This window comes from Mustela nivalis, assembly GCF_964662115.1.
Source record: "Mustela nivalis genome assembly, chromosome: 10".
In the NCBI taxonomy this organism is placed as follows: domain Eukaryota; kingdom Metazoa; phylum Chordata; class Mammalia; order Carnivora; family Mustelidae; genus Mustela; species Mustela nivalis.
Window position 1 is genome coordinate 5,382,781 of NC_139029.1, and position 23,620 is coordinate 5,406,400.

The window sequence follows — 23,620 nt, forward strand, 5'->3', positions numbered from 1 at the left end:
TTTAGCTACCTTAAAGACATCTACTTGTGCCCTATGCCTCCCACAAATACTTACACATGATGAAGGCAAGAACTTGGACTTTCTCTTAAAGATGCAGCCATCATTCATAATCCCTTCCTCTAAAGATGCCTAGTACCAAATGCTACATAATAAGAACATTATTAATATACACTGGCTTAACACGCCAGAAGGAAACAAACACTTTTATATTAGGGGGGAAAAACATCAATGCCGCAATGTGAAGGATTCCATTCATGGTGAAGACATTTTACCAGACTTCCTAATACTGATGAAACAATGAAATTAAGATCTGAAAACACAAATAAAATTCAACTAAATCATAAGCCATTCATCCTTGTTAAACTAGTCTCTTAAAAACTTCCCTACAAATTGTACCCTACATGTGTTTACACACAACATACCAAAGAGGATCATGCCAATTCCAAACTAACAAAAAGATACCTTTTAAAAGTCATCTTTTCAAAAGCTCTACTTTCATACCTTTTTATAGGTAAGCTCTACACCAAACATGAGACTTGAACTCATGACCCTGAGATCAAGAGCGGCATATTCTACTGACTGAGCCAGCCAAGCACCTCTCCACTTCCATAGCTTACCTTTGGAGAACCACACTTAATCATATTTGCTTGAAGATAATCCATCTTGGTTTAAGATGAGGAACTGTAACTAAATTCATAAATATATTTTCAAGTTATAGAAATACAAATAAATTTACAATCTGTTAAAAATGTTCCTTTCCGGGGCGCCTGGGTGGCTCAGCGGGTTAAGCCTCCACCTTCGGCTCAGGTCATGATCTCAGGGTTCTGGGATCGAGCCCAGCATCGGGCTCTCTACTCAGCAGGGAGCTTGCTTCCCCCTCTCTCTCTGCCTGCCTCTCTGCCTACTTGTGATCTCTGTCTGTCAAATAAATAAATAAAATCTTTAAAAAAAAATTCCTTTCCAGGAGCGTTTGGATGGCTCAGTTATTAACCATCTGCCTTCACTTCGGGTCATGATGCCAGAGTCCTGGGATGGAGCCCCACATCAGGCTCCCTGCTCAGGAGGAGGCCTGCTTCTCCCTCTCCTACTCCCCTGCTTGTGTTCCTTCTCTCACTGTCTCTGTCTGTCTGTCTGTCTCTCTCCCCCTGTCAAATTAATAAATAATCATTTTTAAAAATGTTCCTCTCTATGAAAAGTAACTATATAATCTCTTATATTTTACTCTGCTCTTGACATTCTCAGTATGTTTTTCCACCTGACATACGCACAGTTCTCCTAGCCCCCAGAAACAGCTGCTGCCCCTGGAGTCATTATCACTAAAGAACTGGGCAGCCTTTGTGAATCCGATTCTGTGCTGAATGGCTCTGAGGTTTCAGACCTGTCCAACTGGGGCAGAGGTTGCTGGCTGCCTACCCTATTGCTGTTCTCCCATTTTCCTTAGTAACAGAACCCCTCCACTACTGGAACACAGACAAAACAACTGCAGCCCCCTAGAAAATCCATGTGAACTGAAGCTGCTAGATGGGGCTACTAGAGACGCGCTGGAATGGGCGGTCTTGGCTTCTGCCTATATGCCCTCCTCCTTCAGCTGTCTAGCTGTGGCAAAGAACCACTTGCCCCCATCCACTCCAGAGCAGTGTTTTATACAACATAAATAAGATGCTGTAGCAATGTCAAACAGCTATAAAAAAATCTCTAAATGGTTACTTTCCGTTTCTATACTTACCTCATCGTAGAATAGCAACAAATAGTTCATTCCCTGGGCCATCTGTGGCCACAAGGAAAGCCTGAGAATGGAAACCACGCAGTAAGGACAATGCAGCCGCAGGCAGGAAACAAGATGCCTGAGAAGCAAGGTCCCTCTATCAACCCTGGATGGCGTACCCTTGAAGACACCTTGTTTTACATGAGAACACATACTTTTTACCACTATGATTTAGGCTTTTATTATATACAGCCAATCCTAATAATAACTAATGCTCCTACATTTGGAGGCCACTGTAAAATTTTCAAAGCACTCTATTACCTCTCTTTATTCTCATGTGAATAATCCTATAAGTAAGCAGGACAAGTATTACCTTGATATGACAGATAGATGGAAACTAATACCCTTAGAAGATTAAATAGCTCACTTAAAGTAACACAGCTGGGAAGTTTTGATAGCAAGAATTGAAAAAAGAAGCCAGCTGGCTACTTCTTCCATAAGAGCAATCGAACTCTCAGTGAAGAGAAATTAGTTAATCCTTATCATAGTAAAATAAAACATAAATGATCACGAGTACTACACAATGAGTTACATAATATATGTATGCCAATGGATATAAAGATATACCAGCTCAAAATAATAAGAGGAAAGAAAAAAGCAATTCTCCACTAACTCTTTTGTTTGGTCCACTAGTGAAGACAGAATTGGGATTTAATGATTGCAGTGAGAATGTACTACATTTTACAGTAGTTTAACAAAGCATTTGTGGAAAGGACACAAAGAGGCAGAACGTCCAGACAATTTTATAATAATTTAGCCAGAAATGCACCGACTAAACTAAGAGCAAATACAAATGATACATGCATTATCACATTAGTTTAGGATACTACATAAACACTCAAATCCTACTCTCAAGTAAAATCTGAAACATTAACACTCTATCTGGATACAAACAGGATCTGTCAGTAAGTAACAATGCTTCTTAAAAATTGTTTGGATAATATGGTCTTGGTAATAATAATAATGTCCTTTAATATAAAGGCTTCTAAGAACCACTGTCACTCTGATGAGTTCTGTACTGTTCTTTAAATGGTGAAGAAAGGCTGGCATGTGTCCAGCCCCACTCAGTTCCCACGATGCATCTGTGAGCAAAAGTCTATTATTAAAAAGCTGGTGATCAGCCATGTCATCTGTGACTATGGACTCATTTTTATTTGGGCAAGTTTTCTTTGCTTATGTGGGTATCAAATGTTTTATTTCATCAGCAACAAACACTGAAGTATTTGCCCATATCAATACTTATCTGTTAAATACTAAATTAAATAGAAAAGTCATACTTTTCATTAAAAAGATTTTTCAAAGGCTATTCTGCTGTCCTGAATATTTTGTTGCAACATTAAAAAGAAAAAAAAAAGGACCCACATGGAAAATTAGGACCCAAACTTTAATGTTTTTATTTATTATGTACAATATTCTTTACAGGTATAAGCTAACTGCCAAAGAAAAAATAACCTTAAAAAAAAAGCCATACATTTAATTCTTCCTATATGCAATATGCTTATTACCACCCACTGGCTGCAAAAAAACACCTGTGTAGAAGTAATAATGTTACTAATCACCTACCTGAGCAGCAGCAAAAACTAAGATGGCACTTCTCAGGAAATTGTCAAGAACGAGCCTAAGTTTCCTAAATACCTTTGTGAACATATAGCTCATGAGATGTAAGATTAACCTGGAAAAAAGCTGACACACAAAGAAACATCTCCAACCAGTATGCCAAACACAAAGCAGTCTGTGACTCAAAAATCTAGTGAAACACACTGATATTTTATCTCCCTTACAGGGAAAACTCAATTTGAATGATAAAACAAATTTCTCTAATGAATTAACCTCAAAGGTCTATGTATGATCTGGTGTGACCTATCTTTAGAAACAATGCTAAATACAGAGTGTATGACAATGCCCCCCAAGATGACCTAAGAGAAATTCCAAGTTCAACACTCCTAAAGGTCAAAAGCATTATTAAACATAACAGATGCCCAGGGCATGCTCCAGTTAAAAGGGAACTTTCACTGGGTCTCACCTCTCACTGCTTCTTTTGGGAGCTAAAATAGCAAGTATTTAACCATTTCATTTGTACCAATGCTAATTTTTAAACAGACATTTGAATTTTCAAAGAAATTCATGTTGCTTCTCCCTAAACTAGATCTCTAAAATGATAACCCAAGCAATAAACCAACAGGAAGAAAAAATACATAGGACTAGAAAATTTGGTAGGAGTAAGAACCAATGTGTTCAGATCCCATGACTAAGAAGATGCAGATACAAAGGAATTGAGCCTCCAAGGTCCCTGCCCCACGTGTGCAGAGAGAGGAGCAGGATGTCCGAGTCGGATTCGAGGCAGAGTGAGAGGCTAAAGTGCACTTACGCATAACCTAATTTGACCTGAACAATAATCAAGTCTGTAAAGCGAGGGAGTTTCACTATAATTTTGTAAATAAACATCTCACTGGATTTTCTTTTTTAATTGATTAATCCTTTTGACAGTTTTCTAGTCCATCTTCTAAAAGAACCCATTCCTCTGCTCAACAAACTGCCTGATACTCAGCGGTCAATGTTAGGTAATTCTATTTTCTCTGGCAATCAGAGGAAGGCATCATTTCATCCAAGGAGCAAGTTAACACCAGTGGTTGTCTAGATTTCAGTCCTCCGCCCTTCTCCCCAAAATTCAAAAGGGAAATACATCTCTTTCTTTCAGAAGAATTCCAAATGCATTCAAAGCAGCATCATGAAAGAAGTTGAAAACGGAGATTGTGTTCTCCACATTACTGTGGCATTACACAAGTGTGCATTTTACAGACTCCTTTACCAGAATTATGAAATGTACAACCCATCAGCCTGCTGGAGTGCCACCTCTCTCTCGCTCCTGGACAGACCACTACCACTACGTCCTTTACTTACCCTTTCAACCAAAAAGACTTGGAAAGGAAAGACCACTACCACTACATCCTTTACTTACCCTTTCAACCAAAAAGACTTGGAAAGGAAAGACCACTACCACTACGTCCTTTACTTACCCTTTCAACCAAAAAGACTTGGAAAGGAAGGGCAAGCTACAAATCAGGCCGGGGGAACAGGAAACAAAGAGCACACAAGAGATCATCATTAACCATCTATAGGAACACAGGTGGGGCTCACAGGGCATTCCTGGCTCCCCGGCACATCCAGAAGCAATGGAGCTGGCCAAGGGAGCTGGCTGCAATGTTTAGGAACAGGATCTCTCTCCCCAGAGATTCTCTGACACTGGAACCCAACCTGGGGTTCACTTCTCCCAGGTGAGCTCTCCCACACCAGAGTCTCTCCATGGCAGCCGTGCACCCATCATGGCTGGATTCCACGCACATAAGCCGCATCTCATACCGTTACTGAAGCTAGCCACAGTAGTTCACAAAGATCTCCCTCTCTTTCCGTCCTTACTCCATTTACTCTCCCCTCCACACTAGATAAAAAGGATTTTTCAATCTGATCAGCTTTCCAGGGAAGCAGAAATGTGATTTTACACTATTCTTTAGCCTCACCTCATGGTTCCACTACAGGGACCAATGTTTCTTAACACGGCTTTATCTAGCTAAGCATGCTCCTCCTGAGGCTGAGGCTGAACCAAAAAGATCTTTTAGAGGGGTGCCTGCATGACTCAGTCGGCTAAACGTCTGACTCTTGATTTTGGCTCCGGTCATGATCTCCGGGTCATAAGATCGAGCCCCATGTCAGGCTCTGCACTGGACATGAAGTCTGCTTAAGATTCTCTCTTTCCTTCTCCCTCTGCCCCTCCCCCCTCTAAAAAAATAATGAAATAAAAAATAAAATCTTTTAGAATCAGTACTGTCTCTACCACAGATTATATAAAAATACCACCAATCTTGAAACACTGAGAAGCAGAGTCTTATCTCTCCTCAGACAGACTGTAGAAGGGCAGAAGGCTTCAAACTTCATCCAGAAGATTCCAGCTGTGCCGGTCCAATGGACAAGTCAAATTTTGCTTCCACATGGCAATGCCTCCTGTATAACTCTTCCCAGGCCAATGGAGAATGGCAAAGCACTGACCGACCGCAAAGGCTCTTCCTCCTCTACGTTCCTTAGCCTTTTTATTATACTGGAATCACAGTGCTAGTTTTTTTTCCTCTCTCCCTAAAGCTCATGAGATGAGGTTACTTTGCTTTTCAACTTGGCTGAAATCACATCAGCCAACAAATTAAATTAAAACCACTAAGGGACACACACACCCACACACACTATTAATAAAAATGAAGTCAACTTCTTAAAAAATTTTCCTCCTACGGGAAGACTATAAAACTCAGCATGCATTAACCAACATGTCAGGCTGACGTAAAGTGCCAAATGCAGCTGATGTTTGCTAAGGGCATCATTAAAATAATCTGTTAACCACCCACCCCCAGCTACAAAAAAGAAAACAAACAAACAAGAAAACAAGGTTTAAAAAGAAAGAAAGAAAGCCTAACACTCTGTTTAGTAATTCCAAAAGATACAAAGCCACTTAGGCAAAAGTAAATCACACATCTATTCAAGAGCACTGCTAAATGGAAGGAATTATCCAAAGGCTCCACCGGCCGACTGAATAATTTTAATACAAAATGCCTAGCAAATCTTCCTATGCTGCCGACAAATCACCAGCTGAGGCAAATCCAAGATAATGAAACACTGTAAGAAGGGCTCTTTTTAATAATTTAGCCCATCAAGGAGTGAGTATCGATTCTTGTTTTCAGCTGAGGAGAGCGCGTTATCTTCAGCCTTACAGCTCAGTGACAACATCAGGGGATTTAATCACAGTGCCTTTCCTGCCATGCAATCCTTTAACTGTCACCTTGAATTCTTTGTCGTTCTTCATCCGTTTCTAGAGAAGCCCTGGTCTCATGGACGTGTTTTCCCTACTTAACCAACAGTAACCATAGCAGCATTTCAAGTTCTACAGATTAAACGTATCTGTCAATTATCATTTGCCAGCTGCCTTTCTTTTAAGTAAGTGTAACAATGCATCAGATATCTTTGTGCATTCCCATCTTGTTTGTTAACAAATCTGCTCAATTTCTTAGGAGCAGATTGACATTCAATCACTGTGGGGAGTGTGCCAATCTCTGGACATCTGTGGACATTTTCAATATATCCAAGCAGGCACTACTAACAAAGCAAAACTGTATAGGTATCGACCACCAATTCCCCATTCTAACAGGGAAGGTTACAAAGTCCCTGAACTTCCAAAAAAAGTTTTTTAACCAAATAGTAAATTTAGTAGTAATGTTAAGAGTATTTCTGAATCTTTATACACTAGAAATACATTTTTAAAAAAATGTTTAGACCGAAATCAAGCCAATGGTCTCTGATTCAAGTACAAATCAAACCGCCTTCATCCCTGACAGAATGTTCTGCACGCCAGTTACACTACACTAAAACTCCACTAATGTCATTCAATTTCCTTTCTGTTGTTGTAGACAATTAGCTCCACCCTCCCACCAAATGTGTGGGAGTAAGAAGCTGGGGTCAGCCACTTCTGCTGCTAATTTGCCTTTGGATGCAATTCCTAAACATCCCTCCCCAATCCTTTGGCTCAAGGCACCTTACTAATTAATCCCAAGGGTCTCTGGTCACCACACACACCTACTGCAGGACACCAAAGGCATTGTATAACTGCCTTTTAGTTCCTTCTGCTTTTCCATCCAAACTATAAATTGTTACAAGGCCCTGGGGCAGTGCAGCAGCGTTCTCCATTTGATTCCGGCATCACAGGCATCACAGCCATCACAGAATCCTCACTTGTCAAGAGGCTGCAACCAAGGGCAGCCGCCTCAAAACCAACAATACATCCCCCACTTTTCTGTTTTAAGATTACAGTGAGCTCCCCTCTAAGAGAGATTCAAAGGGCAAAGAAAACCAGCACTAGAGACCAAAACAGCAAATAAATGAAATAAAAAACATAATAAACCGGCTTCATATTACGTTAGCTGAAAAAGGGATATGTGCATGTGTACAAGGTATATGCTGTTATGAGTTCCACAAGCCCCTGAGAATTCCAACAGGCATGGAAACAAATATTTAAAATAAAAAATTTTTTCCTGAGCCATACACTTATACCTAATCACTGAAACCGTCATCAGAAATCTCCTCTGGGTCCCACACCTCTCCCTTGTCAGTGCGAGGTAGAAAACAGGGTGGAAAAACACCTGTCACTTCCCTCCGAAAAACCCAATACACATGTACGCTAGGTTTCCTGGCTGGTACTGGCTGATCTCCCCTCTTGACTGTATTAAATGGTATGCTCTGCACTGATGGTCTCATTTGTCACATTTAACGTATTCCTTTAAAAAACAATCCTTTTTCACCTTATTCTTTCATAATATATATATTTTTCCTGTCTTCTAAATGAAGAAAACCACCAATTCAATAAGGAGCAACTTCTCAGAGTTCCTGACTCTGTCTGCACTGCGGACAAGCAGCTAAAGAAGCACAGTTGTTTCATTTACTCTGGCCAGAAGGACAGACTACAGTGGACCCTTGAACGACACAGGTTTACAGTGGTAGGCCCTCTTACATGTAGATCTGTCACATTAGAGTAATACAAAGGTATTCTTTCTTCCTCGTTTTTCTTAATAATATCTTCTTTGTTTCTACCTTACTTTACTTTAAGAATACAGTTCTGAGGGCCGCCTGAGTGGCTCAGGGGGTTAAGGCCTCTGCCTTCAGCTCAGGTCATGATCCCAGGGTCCTAGCCCCTCGTCAGGCTCTCTGCTCAGCAGGGAGCCTGCTTCCTCCTCTCTCCCTGCCTGCCTCTCTGACTACTTGGAATCTCTGTCAAATAAATAAATAAAATCTTAAAAAAAAATACAGTTCATAATTCGTTTAACATACAAAAGATATAATAAGCAACTATTCATGTCATCAGTTAGGCTGTTAAAAGTTTTGGGGGAGCCAAAAGTTATACAGGGATTTTCTACTGTGGGGGGCGGAGAGGCGGGAGGAGGAGGTTAGTGCCCCTAAACCCCACACTCCTTAAGAATTAACTGTATATGGGGGCGCCTGCGTGGCTCAGTGGGTTAAACCCTTGGCCTTCGACTCAGGTCATGATCCCAGGGTCCTAGAATTGAGCCCCACATTGGGGGGAGGGGGGGTCTCTGCTCAGCAGGGGGCCTGCTTCCCCCCCCCCCCGCCACTGTGATCTCTGTCTGTCAAATGAATAACTAAAATCTTAAAAAAAAAAAAAAGGATTAACTGTATATATACATGAAGTAGCCAGGGCACAACGTCAGGGGCACTGGCTGGCTGTCTCTCTTGGAGAGAAGCAAGAGATGGCGAAGCGGGAGGAGAGGACTCATTTTTCTTTTCATTTCAATGTATATCCTAACTTTTTTTAATGTATTCATTTTCTTGGCTGTCTATTTTATAATTTTAATTAACAGAGTTTAGAAATACATGATTTAGTTCTGATTAAGTTTATATACAATCAAATAACTAAGTAGTATTACCATGGGTATCACAAAGTAAGTAAATCAGATAAACTGAACCTGCCACATATTAAGGCCACATAAGGGCAAAGTCACATTCATGGCAAGCTACACTTAACACTTAAGGAGGCTTCTCAATTATTACAACAAAAATGAAAGAAAAGGAAGAGCTGAGTCATCCTGAGGAACCTGCTATTGTATCTAAACATGCTATACACCATACCCCAGCCCCTACTAATCTGGGCCCATAGGCAACCAGTAGCAAGTGGCTCTTCCATTTCAGCAAAACACAAATCACCCATTCTATTAAACTAATGTTGGTAGTTAGAATTTCATTTTTTTTTCTTTCGTTTTGTTTGAATTAATTTATAAACTGTCTCTTAAAGCTGTAGTAGGGATATAAATATGCAGATTATACCTAATTTGTATGCTGGAGAAGGCAAGACATTAAGTGATAAGGGAGAAGCACAAAAACAATTTTTCAAATGCGTAAGATGCTCAGGTTTGAGAAACATAAGAAGTTCTGGGACTGATCTATCTCCTGCAAAGGACATGATCAAATCTGCATTTACAACAGTCACTGAGGCAGAAGGTAGACTCACATTTCCTAAAGCTGGCTGCCCATCAGCATCTCCTGGGGAGTGCTTGGAAAAGCTATGGATTCCTGGGCCTTGCTCCAGAGCTACTAATATAATATTCTGGTTTTATAGTGAGGAAACTGAAGGGCAGAGAGATTAAGTAACTTGATCACTAGTAAATGCTGCCAACACGAACCAAATCAAGACCACAGTTTCAACAGTAAAAATGTGTATTTTTTTTTTTTAAAGATTTTATTTATTTATTTGACAGAGAGAGATCACAAGTAGGCAGAAAGGCAGGCAGAGAGAGAGAGAGGAGGAAGCAGGCTCCCTGCTGAGCAGAGAGCCCCATGCGGGACTTGATCCCAGGACCCCGAGATCATGACCTGAGCTGAAGGCAGCGGCTTAACCCACTGAGCCACCCAGGCGCCCCAAAAATGTGTATTTTTTTAACCACGTCCATGATCTATTACTTCCAGGCAGCTTTTCTCACCACTAGAGTGTAAGGGGGGGGGGGGGGACGACAACCCACCATCACAGGATTTTCCCTCTTTCTACTTAAAAACACACACACACACACACACACACAAAAAAAACCACTGAAAATGTATATAGCCTCTGTTGCTAAAAATGAAATACCCTAAAGCCTCAAACAGGCTTTTCCATCACCTCACCCCTCTCTCTCCATTACTTCCTTTCACTGTACACAAAAATACCACACTTGAATTAATGGTAGCTGAATTCTGATCTTTTTTTCAAAGGCAGAGCAATTTAGCCTGAGTTCAAAACAAAACAAAACAAACAAAAAATCAGTGCCATTCCACAATCACCACAGTGACTCAGCAAAAATGATCACAGAGGGGGCGCCTGGGTGGCTCAGTGGGTTAAAGCCTCTGCCTTCGGCTCAGGTCATGATCCCAGAGTCCTGGGATCGACCCCCACATCGGACTCTCTGCTCAGCGGGGAGCCTGCTTCCACCTCTCTCTCTGCCTACCTCTGCCTACTTGTGATCTCTCTCTCTCTGTCAAATAAATATAAAATATTTTTTTAAAAAATGATCACGGAGGGCTAATATTAGTGGGTCAAATTTTGATGAAGCATAGGATACTTATATGGCCTCAAAGTTTCTCTCTACAAATTACTTACTAATTACGAAGGAAAAGTTAGTTACTTATCCAAATAATCAAAGTTAACATCACTAATAATGTGACAAAATGATATCATATTCTCTCTAACATGGAGACCTCAGGACACAAAACCACTGACAGACATAGTCTGGCCTACGATGCATAACCTAAATCTAATATGCAAGAAGAAACAGCAAACAACAAAAAAACCTGGACTGTACTCTTTAAAAACATGTCAATCCCATGAAAAAATGAAAAGGCTTAAGACACTGTTCCAGATTAAAGGAGAGTTAAGAGACACAGTAACTAGGTATCAGCATGATGCTGGTCTGGTTACTTGGCCCAAAATCAAAGTGCCATGGAAGGCACTACTGGGACACATGGCAAACAGTGGATGTCTACAGATTAGATTCGTATTGTTACACTGTGACATTTCCTGCGTTAGGTAACTCTGTGGTGGCTATATAAACAAACATCTTCTTACAAAACACACACTTAACTATTTAGAAGTAACGAGTCAAGACATCTACACTTTACTCTCAGATTCAGAACAAAAACAGAGAGCCCAAAAATAGACCCAGATAAATACAATCAACTGACCTCTGACAGAGGAGCAAAGGCGATACTATGGAGTAAAGATAGTTTTTCAATGACTGGTGTTTGGACACCTACATGCAAAAACAAGAAAGAAATCCAGACACAGTCTTTACATCCTTCACAAAAATTGACCTGAAATGGATCACAGACCTGAAATGTAAAAATGCAATACTATAAAACCTCTAGAAGATAATGTAAGAAAAAAACTAAATGACCCTGAGTTTGGCAAGACTTTCTAAATTCAACACAAATCACATAATCCACGACAGAAAGAATTGATAAACTAGATTTCATTAAAATTGAAAACTGTTCTGCAAAAGACACTGCCAAGAAAAGACCTACACAAAAGACACATCTGACAAAAGACTGCTGCCCAAAATATGCAAAGAACCTTTAACACTCAACAGTAAGAAAATAACCTGATTAATGACAGAACCAGAAACCTTAAAAGACACCTCAACAAAGAAGATATACAGATAGAATTGGGGTGTGGGGAGGAAAACTTCACATCAATGCTATAGAGAAATGCAAGTCCAAACCGCAATTAGATACCACTACAGACCTATCAGAATGGCCACAATCCAGAACACTACCACCACCAAATGTTGGCAAGGATGTGGAGCAAAAGGAACTTTCGACCACTGTTGGGAACGCAACATGATACTGCTACTCTGGCAAACAGTCTGATTGCCCCTTCAAAAACTAAACATACTCTTATCATACAATCCAGTACTCACGCTCCTTGATATATAGCCAAAAGAATTAAAAACTTATATCCACACAAAGACCTGCACATGGATGTTAGAGCAGCTTTATTCATAATTGCTAAAACTCAGAAGAATGAAGGTCTCTTTCAGTTGGCTAATGGATAAACTGTTGTATATTCAAATAATGAAATACTATTCAGCATGAAAAAGAAATAAATTTTGAGCCATGAAAACACATGGAGATGTAGGAGATATAGGAAATCACTCCACCTTCTGCTCAATTTTGTGGGGAACCTAAAACCATTCTAAAGACTAAAGCCTACTGGGCACCTGGGTGGCTCAGTGGGTTATGCATCTGCCTTCGGCTCAGGTCATGACCCCAGGGTCCTGGAATTGAGCCCCGCTTCGGGTTCCCTGCTTCTCCCTCTCCACCGTTTGTACTCTCTTGCTCTCTCTCCCACTAAAATACATAAAACCTTAAAAAAAGAAGGGAAAAAAAAAAAGACTAAAGCCCATTTAAAAAAAAAAAAGAACGAACGAACAAGTACCTGATATTCAGTCTAATGACATAACATGAAATCAAAGACAAAACCAGAAAATGCTCACTTCGAGGCAGGAGTCAAAATAACTTAGTATAATAATTTCTACAAACCCTGAAAGAGACTGATTAACCTTAGTTTACTACTAAAACTTCACTCCAGTCCCTAAGAAAAATCCGGTACTCTACTGAAGGCCTTGGTATTTACCAGAGCCGCTGTCACCAAAGTACTATCTGATATCCTAAAATGAGGGATAACGCTAACACTAAAAAAAAGTTAAGCTAAACAAAACTGCAAGTTCTATTTCCATGTGCTGATATTTCTTTAGCAATTTATATTAGTCAAATTAATTCTGGAAAACTTATAAAACCTGAGAACTCCACGTATTTGCTTAGATATTTTTCTAACAATATAAAACAGCTCCAGGAAGGCAAGGCTAAAAGATCAACAGTATCTGTAAGTAATAAAGGGTGATGTAGTAGCATCACTGAAAGAAAAGTAGCTCAGTGAAACCTACAAGGAATCCCTATCCCTCATATAGACCTATGATTACAAAAAGACTGCTTAAATAGTACGCAGTTTTATAAAACAATAAGGTTATTCAAATCTATGTTCTCTAAATGTGGCTTGATGCCCCTTTTGTTTAAAAAAAAAAAAAAGAGCAGATGAACATGAAAGCCCTTAATAACAAATTAGCTGAAGTTAGCCTTTATGGGAGAACAGGATATGAAAACAACCAATCCAAGTGAAGGAATTTCTCTGGAAGCAGGTCATAATGCTCTCTATTACTAATACTGGTTGGCTGGATATTTTAAGTTTTTTTTTTTTAAACCTGTTACATTAAAATTCAACAGCTATTAATCACCTTTCATTTAGGGTAGTTGGATTAATCTCAGCATTTGTATTAGCAATTTTTCTAAAAACTCCATTGTTTTAACACCTTTCACTACAATCAAATATAAAAGACAGTGGTTATTTTTGGTATTCTTTTTTTTAAAGATTTTATTTATTTATTTGAGAGAGAGAGCACAAGCTGGGGGACAGAGAGAAAGGGAGAAACAGGCTCCCCGCTAAGCAAGGAACCCAAGGTGGGACTCAATCCCAGGACCCTGGGATCACGACCTGAGCCAAATGCAGACAATCAATGGACTGAGCCATGCAGGTGCCCTTTTTTGGCATTCTTAATGTCAACTGGGGGAGCCAAGGAAATACTGAAAAAGCAGGATGTCCTCAGAAACCCCTGCATATCAACACAAGCAACCAGATTAGAGTTCTCTACACAGAACTACAAAAGAAACATAATCAGCATTTAAAATGGCATTTTAACTTTATTTTTTTTTATAGATTTTATTTATTTATTTGACAGACAGAGATCACAAGCAGGCAGAGAGGCAGGCAGAGAGAGGAGGAAGCAGGCTCCCTGCAGAGCAGAGAGGCTGATGTGGGGCTCAATCCTAGGATCCTGGGACCATGACCTGAGCCAAAGGCAGAGCCCAACCCACTGAGCCACCCAGGTGCCCCTAAAATGGCATTTTATAATAAATGTTTCCTTTTAATTATTAGATGGTACTGAAGCCCCAAGTATGAAAAATACCAGTGTTAGAAATGATTCTTGAAAATGATAAGCGCCTTCCACAGTAAGAGGTACTGCCTTCCACAGTAAGAAATACTATCTTAACACTGGTATGAATTATAGTCACAAAAGTTTAAAGTAGATATTAAGCAAAGCATTCTTAGATTTTAAAGAAGTAAATGATGTATGGCATAGGCCCGCTACAAGACATCCTTTCAGAGTTGAGGTAGGTAGCAAGGAGCAGTGGAAAGAGCACTCACTGACCAGAGACACAGGAGACCAAGATTCTGGCCTAAGCAGGGATCTGGGGAAAGCCACAGGGCCCTCGCTCCCTGCTCTGTGTTAGTGGAGCAGGCTTGGGCACTTCCGTGGAGCGCATTTACTCCAAGGGAAATGCAAAGCCCAATTTCTTACATGTATGAAGTTTTACCTGAAACACACACACACAGATGAACAAACACAACAGACTACAGGAATTATAGATAATCACCACAAAAGCTAACGCAAAAACAAAATGAACTGATACTAAGGGTTCTCACACCGTGCTTTTCCCACCAGTGTCCAGTCAGGGCGAGGGCCACCCTGGGACACTCTCAGTGGCAGAAGCCGTCTGCTCTACCAAGCAAGTGCGCAGCATGCAGCTCAGGAGGTCTTCAAGTAAAGTGAAGACAAAGGTGGCCTCGCTGCAAGGACCATCCAGGAAGTACAGAAGTCAGCTGTGAGAGCAGCAGAGACCACACAAGGGCCAAGGTGAGGTCCCGAGTTAAACCTCAGTCCTGACATTCACTCAAGGCAAGATCTTATATAATTATAAACCTCAAATTTTCTCATCTGCAAAATGAAATAAATATCACAAATTAAACTATGTGAAAAGAGTAGCACAATGCCTAGACATAAAGTAAATGGTCAATGTTAGTTTACTTCCTTAACAAACAGCTAGCTGATTTGAGGTTTTAAATGACACACTGCAGACTTTATAGAGCCACAGTTTCTAATCTTAATTTAGAATTCTTTTTCAACATTTATAGGAATGGATTAGCACCCGTGGTTGAAACAAATACTTTCTCCAGAAAAATTCACATACATATAAAACCCTGCAAGAATTTTAAGAAGTTCACAGACCCTGATAAACTCAGAGTCCTTCGGCCCTATGGACCTTAGAACTAGAATGTCTAGAATACTAATAAATTATTTAAAACATGAGCTGGTACAATGAAAAACTATAAGACAGCAGATTACACTTAATGAATGCTTATTATATGCTTAATACCATGCTAAGCAATTCAATGAATTATTTCATTACACTTTGCAACAACCCTTGGGGTAGACAGTAGTGCTGTGCCCATTTTATAGGTGAGAAAACTAAGTGTCAAAAACATAATTAATATGTCCCCTGTTATAAAGGAACTCTAAAGAATGCACCAAAAACAAAACCAGTAGTTTAAAAAAAAAAAAAAAAGAAAGAAAGAAAGAAAAGTTTGTTCCACTATTACAGTCCTGTTTTATTTATTTGTATTAGTCATTTAACAGTGATCTTAAACACGCAAAAAACATACAACTACACAATAAAAATACTAAACAAATTGGGGTGCCTGGGTGGCTCAGTGAGTTAAGCCTCTGCCTTTGGCTCAGGTCATGATCTTAGGGTCCTGGGATGGAGCCCCACACTGGGCTCTCTGTTTAACAGGGAGCCTGCTTCCTCCTCTCTCTCTGCCTGCCTCTCTACCTACTTGTGATCTCTGTCTGTCAAATAAAAAAATAAAAATCTTTTTAAAAAATACTAAACAAATTAGTCAAATCCTTCATCTCCTAGTGAGGAAGCAGTCAGATGCTGCCAACAAGAATTCCTGCCTGCAGAGCTGCATCCATGACAAAGAAAATAAGTAAGCATCTTTAAGTCTCCTTTAAATAGCTGTACTTTTCTACTTTGGATAGAATCTGTCCTTGCCACTGAAACCATCCAATACGGGGCGGGGGGGGGGGGTGCCTGGAGGGGATCATCTTTGCCCAGTCTAGGGAGGCTCTGGGAAATGTTTTCTCTGCCTTTCCACCTCCCTCACTACCCCTGAATTGCCAGCAAACACAGCACTTTTTGCTTTAAAAAACAAACAAACAAAAAAGCTAATAGATTCTCCGTAAGTAAAAAGGTTGCCTTTTTAAAAATATGAACAGGTAAGTTAAAATTTATAAGATTAAATCTGAGTTGAGATCATCATCAGTGTAGAAACACAGATCACATATACCTGAATATACATAGAAAGTTAAATTATGACGCAGTTAGCACTACCCTATAAAAACTAAATTAACAAAAATAGTCTATTAGGGAAGACATCTGGTGTATAATGGCAAGAACTGTTAATGATATTGTCTGCAACCCTGTAATCAATTTTTTTCTGCCAGCAGCTCTCTCATTGCACTGTATTAGATCTGTGTGCCTGCAGAATTTATGAGAGCTCCACACATGGGGGGTAGCTTTGCCAACTGGACCTGATTCAGATCCAGCTCAAATGACTTTGGCAGCAAGAAGCGTTGTTAAAGAACAATCAATACAGTTTGGTTTATGCAGCATCATCTTGACTCAAAGATTTATTATCTTATTATAGAATCTTCTTAAACCTATATATGATGGTACCTAAATATGCCACCAATCATGAATTTACTTACCCCACTGAACACAATACTTTTTACTGCTATAAATAAATACATAAACAAACAAATACTGGTCATCACTAACGCTAATACAAAAAGTTTACTAAAAATCATTGTTATTATGAGCAGAATTTTAAGTCCATTCAACAAATCCTGATTAGTGAATACTGTGGTAAATGACAGTCTAACAATGACACCCACACTAAATGGAGAATAAAGTGAGAAAATACCAGCCTGAAAGATAAAATCATTTCTTAGAAACATACGGAAAACAATTGATAAAGGCTAAAGTTTTTTAAGTAGGTGGTCAAGTTGGGACTCTGCTAATTTGTCCTTTATGATGTCAGTGCATCTCTCCGAAGATTAAAAATAGACTTTTATCCACTACATTGGGTCTTATCTTCCATTGTGAATGGTTATTATATCAAGAATTCCAAGAATTCCTCAGTGTGAACATTTTTTCTGGTCTAATTCTTGATAAATTACACCAGAAACTATTTGAACATGAAATTATTGTTGTGATGATTATCGTAGCTTTGTTTACGATTACTAATATCCAACATCTCCATTGCCCTGGTCCTCTTCACTTTACACATGGGTGATAGCCCTCACCACCTAACTGGAGCTCCCACAGTCTGCCCCGGCTCCACTGTACTACCCAATCCATCTTCGTAAGCAGGCATTTGCAAATCAGCTTGCCTGGAATAAAAAAGCCTACAAAGGCTTCTCTTCTGCCTATCACATAAAATCTTCCCTGTTCTCACCTTTACAATGCTCTATGATCTGGCCCCACATTACATCCCACCTCTGTTCCCACAACTCACTAACCTGTGCTCTTCACAGACGTCCTGTGGTCATCTTCTCTCAATTCCCAGCTTCACCGGGCCCACTGCCTACGTGGCTTATAGCGACAAGCTGACTCGTACACCTGGAAGGCTCCTCCAGTCTGCCTGTCCACATGTTACAAACCAAGCTCCTCAAAACCTGCCTACCTTCCCAAAACTTTCCCAAGTGCAAGAGCCCATTTGCAGCACTCCCTTCTCCTACTCCCTGGTGTTATTTTGTAACTGAGTTGGATTTGAACCCCATAGTCAGGTTACATACAAAAGAGAAAGACAGGGGCGCCTGGGTGGCTCAGTGGGTTAAAGCCTTTGCCTTCGGCTCGGGTCATGATCCCAGCGTCCTGGGATCGAGCCCCACATCGGGCTCTCTGCTCAGCAGGGAGCCTGCTTCCTCCTCTCTCTCTGCCTGCCTCTCTGCTTACTTGTGGTCTCTGTCTGTCAAATAAATAAATAAAATCTTTAAAAAATAATAATAATAAAAGAGAAAGACAGGTCCTCACCCTTCTTTCACGGTTAACAGCAGTTAATCAGAATAATAAACACCTGTCTTTCAGGAAATGTTATCACTAAATCCTTACAAAGAGGGAAAAAAAGTAAGACAGGTGTATATACAACTTTCATAAAAGGTGAGATACAACCCACACAAATAACGCACCGATCACTAACGCCAGGCCCTGTGTTCTGGGGACAGAGCACCACAGACACTCTCCTGCGGCGTCTCACACACGTCATTACCACCAGGTACCAGAGACGTTACCAGGGCACAGCTGAGAGCACCAGATCTATGCCCTAACTCAAGACTCTGGAAGTGTTTAATTCTGTATCTGGCATTGCAGAAAAGCCTCACTACTCCTCAGCAATATTCTATAAAATATCACCTGAGAGGACAGCATCCAAGATAGTTTAGATTCGTGGGCCCTGAGTCCCAAAGATGCTGGGGAAGTGCGCATTCCACATTTGGACTCAAACTTACCCCCTTTTTTCCCCTTTCAGTTGCCAACATCCATACTCGCTGCTGATTGCCAGCTCCTGCTCCTTGCAGCGGCCCAGCATGCTCTCTGCTGGCACCCAAATACCCCACACCACCAAACCCCGCTGACTTCTGGAACTGTCCTAGAGGGGTAAGGCAAGTCCCGTATTTTGCTTCCTCTGTGCATGTACTTGTTACTCCTTTAAAAACACATACAATACAGCACATTTTTAAAGGGGCTCTGGGGAGGGAGGTAATATTCCTATTTTATACCCTATGGGATATAAAATATTGATAGCTTTTAAAAACGGGATTCTCCTTACCCCTACAGGCCCTCTCCCGGCTTCAGATAGATGTTGTGGTGGCTGTGATGCCACCGGCAGAGAGCATGCTGGGGGGTCACACAAAGCAGGAGTTGGAGATCTGCAGCAGGCCTGGGAGTTGTGGACCTAAAAAAGAAAAGAGCTTTCAGTTAGCGTGCCCAACGTCCCCTCCGGCCCTGGTTACTAGGGGCACGCAGCACACAAGCAGGAATCCGCACCACCTTTTAGCAGATGGCCTCTCAGAGAATTTATTCTACTGCTGAAGTTAGCCTTTGTGCGTCAATCAGAGCTGTTTCCTTGTTTCAGTAAGAACAAACCTATGACCCTTCTGGCTCCACAATGGAATCTGGGTCCTGATGAAAAGCAGTATGGTGTGTGCCCCCAAAATAACCAAGTTAAGATGCGACACAGTGCCAAAGCACAGTGACAATGGCATGCTTTGCTTAGATTAAAAACAAAAAAGCAACGGTGTCAGATAAACACAACTATAAAATGAACCACAAGTGGACAAACTGAGCTTTCAGAAGAGTTTCCAATGTGAGATGCTAGGGGCATAAGACAGATACTTAATAAGGAAGTATTCAAGACATTAGCGGGACAAAGAAAGACCTTATGATTCTCAAAGTCCTGGTTTAATTTTATAAAGCGAAAAGTAAAAGACAAAGGCTTAATACTAGAAGGAAAAAAGACACAATTCAAATGAGCTTTAATTTTCTCACAAACGCCCACCTGAACAAAACGTAAAGCTCAAGACAGGCATTATTTCTTTTAGGGGCAAAACCAGTCTGGTATGTATCACACGTCTATTTTATTTTTCTTTTAAACTTTAAAGACATTTAAAAGCAGCGGCCAATTATAGAGCAACTCCTGAAAGTCAGCACCGTCCTTGTGAGCATCAAAAAAAGACACCTCAAATAACAGTTGGAGCGTGTTCCCTTTCAAATATTCTAGAGAGTACTGTTATAACACTTCCCAAAAACTAATCAATCCAATTTTGTGTGGTTTTAAATGAACTAAAAACTCCATAAAATCAGATACTTATATAAGAATCTCTGCTCTTTAAGGTATTTAAAAATGACAGATAAACTTTTTGATATTAAACCATTTTTAGGGAGCCTTATTACATTCAATTCTTTAGAATCACTAACAACCTCCTGTGATCCAAGATTTTCATATCCTCCATTAATGACCTGTTTTTCTATGTCTCCTTGAAAACAAACAAGAACATGAATCCCAAGAAAATAAGCCAATACTGGGAACGTGTTCATCATGATGGTTTTCTTTCCTTTTGGCCCAGCTCGCGCTCTAGAGTACACCGGGCACCGCACAGGACACTCCCGCGCGTCAGTCTCCGGCTCCCGCGGCCTCACGGGATGACGCCAACATCGGGATGACGCCAACATCGTTGGCAACATGACCTTCCCTACCACACCCCCCCTCCTCCCCATACCGGCTCTGCAGACAAATCAAAAGTTCAGCTGTGTATCAGAATGTACAATATACTCAATACTTTGTACCATAATCATCCAATAAAAACGAATTGCTCGTTAACCGTTTGCACTAGAATTCATTAATCAATCAGATCATGCAAATCCTTATTCATTCAAATTCAGAGTTTTAAACCAAGTCGACACCTAGTAAGGCATTTCAAAGCACCTTGACATTATTTTAAATATGCGAAAGTTCAAATAATTATTAAAACATTTTAAATGTTAAAAAATACATTTTAAAGCATATCACTGTTCTTATTTACGAATCAGAAAACATAGACAGTATCTGTTTCCCTGATTTTCTTCCGTTCTTCTAATGGGTTTTACTTGTCCAGTTCTAAGGAATCACGTTTGAATAGTAAGACTTGACCAATATTCTTGCACAGCAGCTCTCTGCAATATCAAATTATCTCGAACTTTCTTAGGCTCCTTTTTAAGAAAAGATGAGAATGCCTAAAGCTTTCCACATTGAAAACATTTCACATAGAACATTAAACATTTTTAGATATATATTTTATAAAATAGTAAAATTAAAACTCTTTTCTTAGTTCTAAAATCCAAATAAACCAGGAGAAAATGAATTACCCAACTTTACAATAATTGTGAACCATTAAAACTTTAAATCCCATGTATCCTATAATGACTGTCGGTCATGAGTGAAAACAGCCTGTGGAGAAGCTGAGAAAATGGGGCCAATAAAGTGCTATGAGATTATTTATTCCCAAAGCCTCACTGTGATTTTCACTTATGTGAATACTATCCCCTCCATTCATAAGCTGACATTCATATCCTGCAAAAAGGTGATGGTGATTCAAAGTAACTTTCAACAAGATTACCCCATAATTGCCAGGAGAAATATCTAACAACATTTTGTCCATTAAACTTGGGGCTAAGGATTTCATCCCCCCTCTTGCTTCTTAAAGGATTAAATAAAATTTTAAGCCTCATATTTACATGTGAAAAGGACATTTGGTCTCACCACATATATTTATTATTCCTGGCTTACTCCAAACAAACAGCGGGGAGTAAGTCCAATACCCCTTTATAGTTTATTATAATGCTTATAGATAGCAACTAAGCAACCATGGCCTTTACTTTAAACAAAAGGAGAAAAAAGGTGTGGCCTTCAGAAGCACCAAATCAAGAATGTGTACCTTTTCTTGACTTAGAAATCACCATGTAAGAAGAGTGGGGCCACACTGACTACTCACTCCTAACACGTGAGAACAGCTAAACTAGAGGACAGGACCAACTCCTCTGAAAGAATTATTTCAACTGTACCTCCCACTATGTCTCTAAGTAATATTTAATTCTTCACTCTACAAACTAAAAACAGTTGATAATTTCATGGGTCTCACTTCATTATCCAACACTACCCTCCAAGTCACAAAAGCTGTGTGTGGGTGGTACTGACCTTTTCCTAGGAAATGAACTAGAAGGAGAAAAGGGAAGTACGAAGAAAAAGGTTCAGTTCTGCAGGCCTAACTTGAGAGACTATCAGGAAGAGAAAAACAGCCACTTTTTATACAAAAATGAACCATCACACCATAAGGCATTTTTCCTATCCACTGGCCTTCTCAGGAATGTTCATCTATAGACTAAGCCCTCATTTGTCTTTGCTAAAAGTCAGTAATATCAAAAATTCAAAATAGATTATGATGCCTAAAAAATATTATGACTTTGGCATTACTCATGTAAATTTTCTTAAGAAAATAAGAAATTGAGTTTTAACATATTTTAAGAATAAATTATTTAAAAATACAAAATACAGGGCACCTGGGTGGCTCAGTGAGTTAAAGCCTCTGCCTTCAGCTCAGGTTATGATCGCAGGGTCTTGGAAACAAGCCCAGAATCGGGCTCTGTGCTCAGCAGGGAGCCTGCTTCGTCCTCCCTCTCTGCCTACCTCTCTGCCTACTTGTGATCTTGGTCTGTCAAATAAGTAAATAAAATCTTTTTTAAAATAAATCAATAAAATACTACACACTGCAGGCTACCAAAATACTACGTATTGTAAACTAAAGATAAAGAAACAGGTCTTGGGGCCCCTGGGTGGCTCAGTGGGTTAAAGCCTCTGCCTTCGGCTCAGGTCATGATCCCAGGGTCCTGGGATCAAGCCCCGCATTGGGCTCTTGCTCATCAGGGAGCCTGCTTCCTCCTCTCTCTCTGCCTGCCTCTCTGCCCCCTTGTGATTTCTGTCAAATAAATAAATTAAAAAAATAATAAAAAAAAAAGAAACAGTTCTTTTTGGTTTGCTTAATAAACAGAAGGTAAATTTGTAGTTAATGCATCGTATCAAATTACTACTAAAGTTCTTCTAAAACTTCATGCAGTGAATTTTTTCCACTTAAATGTAATAAACATTTATTGTGGATGTTATATGGGCCAGGCAATGAGCTGAGCACACAGTATAAATCAATGAGTAACACAGGCATAGTGTCTGCCCCTACAAAAACTTAGATCTAGAGCACCAATGAAACATCAACCTTCCTACCATGTCATTCCATGGCCCAGGCACTATCACCCACTTTGTAGGCTTGATCTTTTCATCTAAAAACCGCCTACCTGCAAGGTAGGTTTACTTATACCCTAGCCTCATCTGTAAATAAAATGTTAGGAGAGCAACTCAAGAACAGAGCAGCTGATGCACATGCTCCCAACACATGCACTCTATACCCTACCATCTCTCCTCTCAGTCCCCGAGTAACATCTCAAATTCTGAAAGAGCCATACTCACACTAATGTAGACCTCCTGTCCCCTCCCCAGGAAAGTTAATACAAGATTTACCTAAAATGAATGCCCACTTCCTGAATGTCTATACAACATATATTCTGTGCTGAATGGTCACAGCAGCCAAGGCAGGATTAAATAATTGCGACATGTGATACAGGAATGATAATTAACTCGTGTGTACACACAGAAGTGTGTACACAGTGCATATTAACAAACTATCCCATATCCCCTAGTGTTATCTATGTAAAGGTCTCTAACCAAAAATGAGAAGATAA

General features: G+C 40.0%; 1 protein-coding gene across 7 annotated transcripts in view; it reads right to left on the minus strand.

Moving 5' to 3' along the window:
- RERE (arginine-glutamic acid dipeptide repeats) overlaps positions 1 to 23,620 on the minus strand; it is a 417,613-nt gene that overhangs the window by 193,815 nt on the left and 200,178 nt on the right. For 5 of the 7 annotated variants that reach the window (XM_082685300.1, XM_082685297.1, XM_082685301.1 and 2 more), the window contains exon 4: positions 19,125 to 19,250. The exons of the other annotated variants lie outside the window; for them this stretch is intronic. In XM_082685300.1, coding sequence (XP_082541426.1) covers positions 19,125 to 19,250 — 126 coding nt within the window. The remainder of the gene's footprint in view (positions 1 to 19,124; positions 19,251 to 23,620) is intronic. 7 annotated transcript variants of the gene reach the window in all.